We start from the raw sequence: 1,242 nt of genomic DNA on the forward strand, positions 1-1,242 counted from the left end.
GTGGGCCGGCGGCTGCAGGAGGAAGGGTGCAGGGGGTGTGCCCGCGCCAGGGGCGGGCTGGAGGTAGAGGCTTCTTAGTATTGACTTTGCCACGGCCAGTTCCTCCCAGAGTGCTGAGACCTCAGCGAGTGGCCAGTCCCGCAACTGTGTCTCGCCACACAGTCCCAGCATGACAGACCAGGCGCCTTTCGACACCGATGTCCTCACCCTGACCCGCTTCGTCATGGAAGAGGGCAGGAAGGCCCGTGGCACGGGCGAACTGACGCAGCTGCTCAACTCGCTGTGCACTGCGGTCAAAGCCATCTCCACCGCCGTGCGCAAGGCGGGCATCGCGCACCTGTGAGTCCGGCCCTCTGGGTGTCTGCCTGGCAGCCTCATCTCTTCGCCCCATCGTCAGCTTGCTGCCAGCTTTCTTTCTGTCTGTCTGTCTGATTGATATCTAGGAGCCTCTGCGGCTCCAGCACCCTACACTCTCCCTCTATTGACTCATCTGAGAGGCTCCCACTTATAGGACCTGACTCCCTCTTCTTGTCTCTATCCTACGTCCCTTGGACCTGTCTGCACAGCCCACATTGGCTCCGAATTCGAGCACCTGGTGAAGCTAGTTAGTCAGGGAGCACTTGGCCTGTGCCCATGCTCATACCAGCCAGGGGTCACCTCAGAAAGGGAAGTGCTGGGAGAGGTGCCTTGAGACTGCCTTCTCTCCCTCTCTACTCCTGCATTTGAATAACAGGCCTGGGTTGGATCTAGTTTTCAATCTGTACCTCTCTAACTGTGAGAAAGTCCTGTTAAGAGTCCTGGGTGGACGAGGAGGAATCGTGCATGACTAGAGCTGATGGGGCAGCAGTGTTGTGCTCTTCGTTCCCCAGTGGCCAGACCCTTCCTGGGGGATTTCTGGGCTGTCCTGTAGCAGAGATATCTCCCTGAGGCTTGTGGTGGGTACCCCTAGCAGTGAGTAGATGCACTGCTATCAATTGTGCTTAAGGGGATAGGTTCATATCCTTGGAGGTGCATCATTTTAACATGGAACTGTTGCAACCTAGAAAATACAAATTTAACTAACAAGTTAAAAATACATGTGCCTAAAAGTATTATATTTTAGGGCATTATTTTTATCGTAGGAGTACGCAATGAGGGTTGCAGAGTGGATTATATTTGGGGGTAGGGGGTGGGGTTTGGGGAGGTGCAGGGGGATTGTGTACCAATGAGGGAGTTTTTCTTTTGCTTTTCAAGGAGAGGAGC

At 54.4% G+C, this 1,242-nt stretch overlaps 1 protein-coding gene across 1 annotated transcript in view; it reads left to right on the plus strand.

Moving 5' to 3' along the window:
• The first annotated feature begins 162 nt into the window (after positions 1–162).
• Positions 163–1,242, plus strand: part of FBP1 (fructose-1,6-bisphosphatase 1) — a 30,469-nt gene continuing 29,389 nt past the window's right edge. Inside the window, exon 1 of the mRNA XM_006898870.1 lies at positions 163–339. Coding sequence (XP_006898932.1) covers positions 170–339 — 170 coding nt within the window. The 5' untranslated portion in view covers positions 163–169. The remainder of the gene's footprint in view (positions 340–1,242) is intronic.

The sequence above is a fragment of the Elephantulus edwardii genome, unplaced genomic scaffold (genome assembly GCF_000299155.1).
Source record: "Elephantulus edwardii isolate Elephantulus edwardi_28Jun2011 unplaced genomic scaffold, EleEdw1.0 scaffold00238, whole genome shotgun sequence".
NCBI lineage: Eukaryota > Metazoa > Chordata > Mammalia > Macroscelidea > Macroscelididae > Elephantulus > Elephantulus edwardii.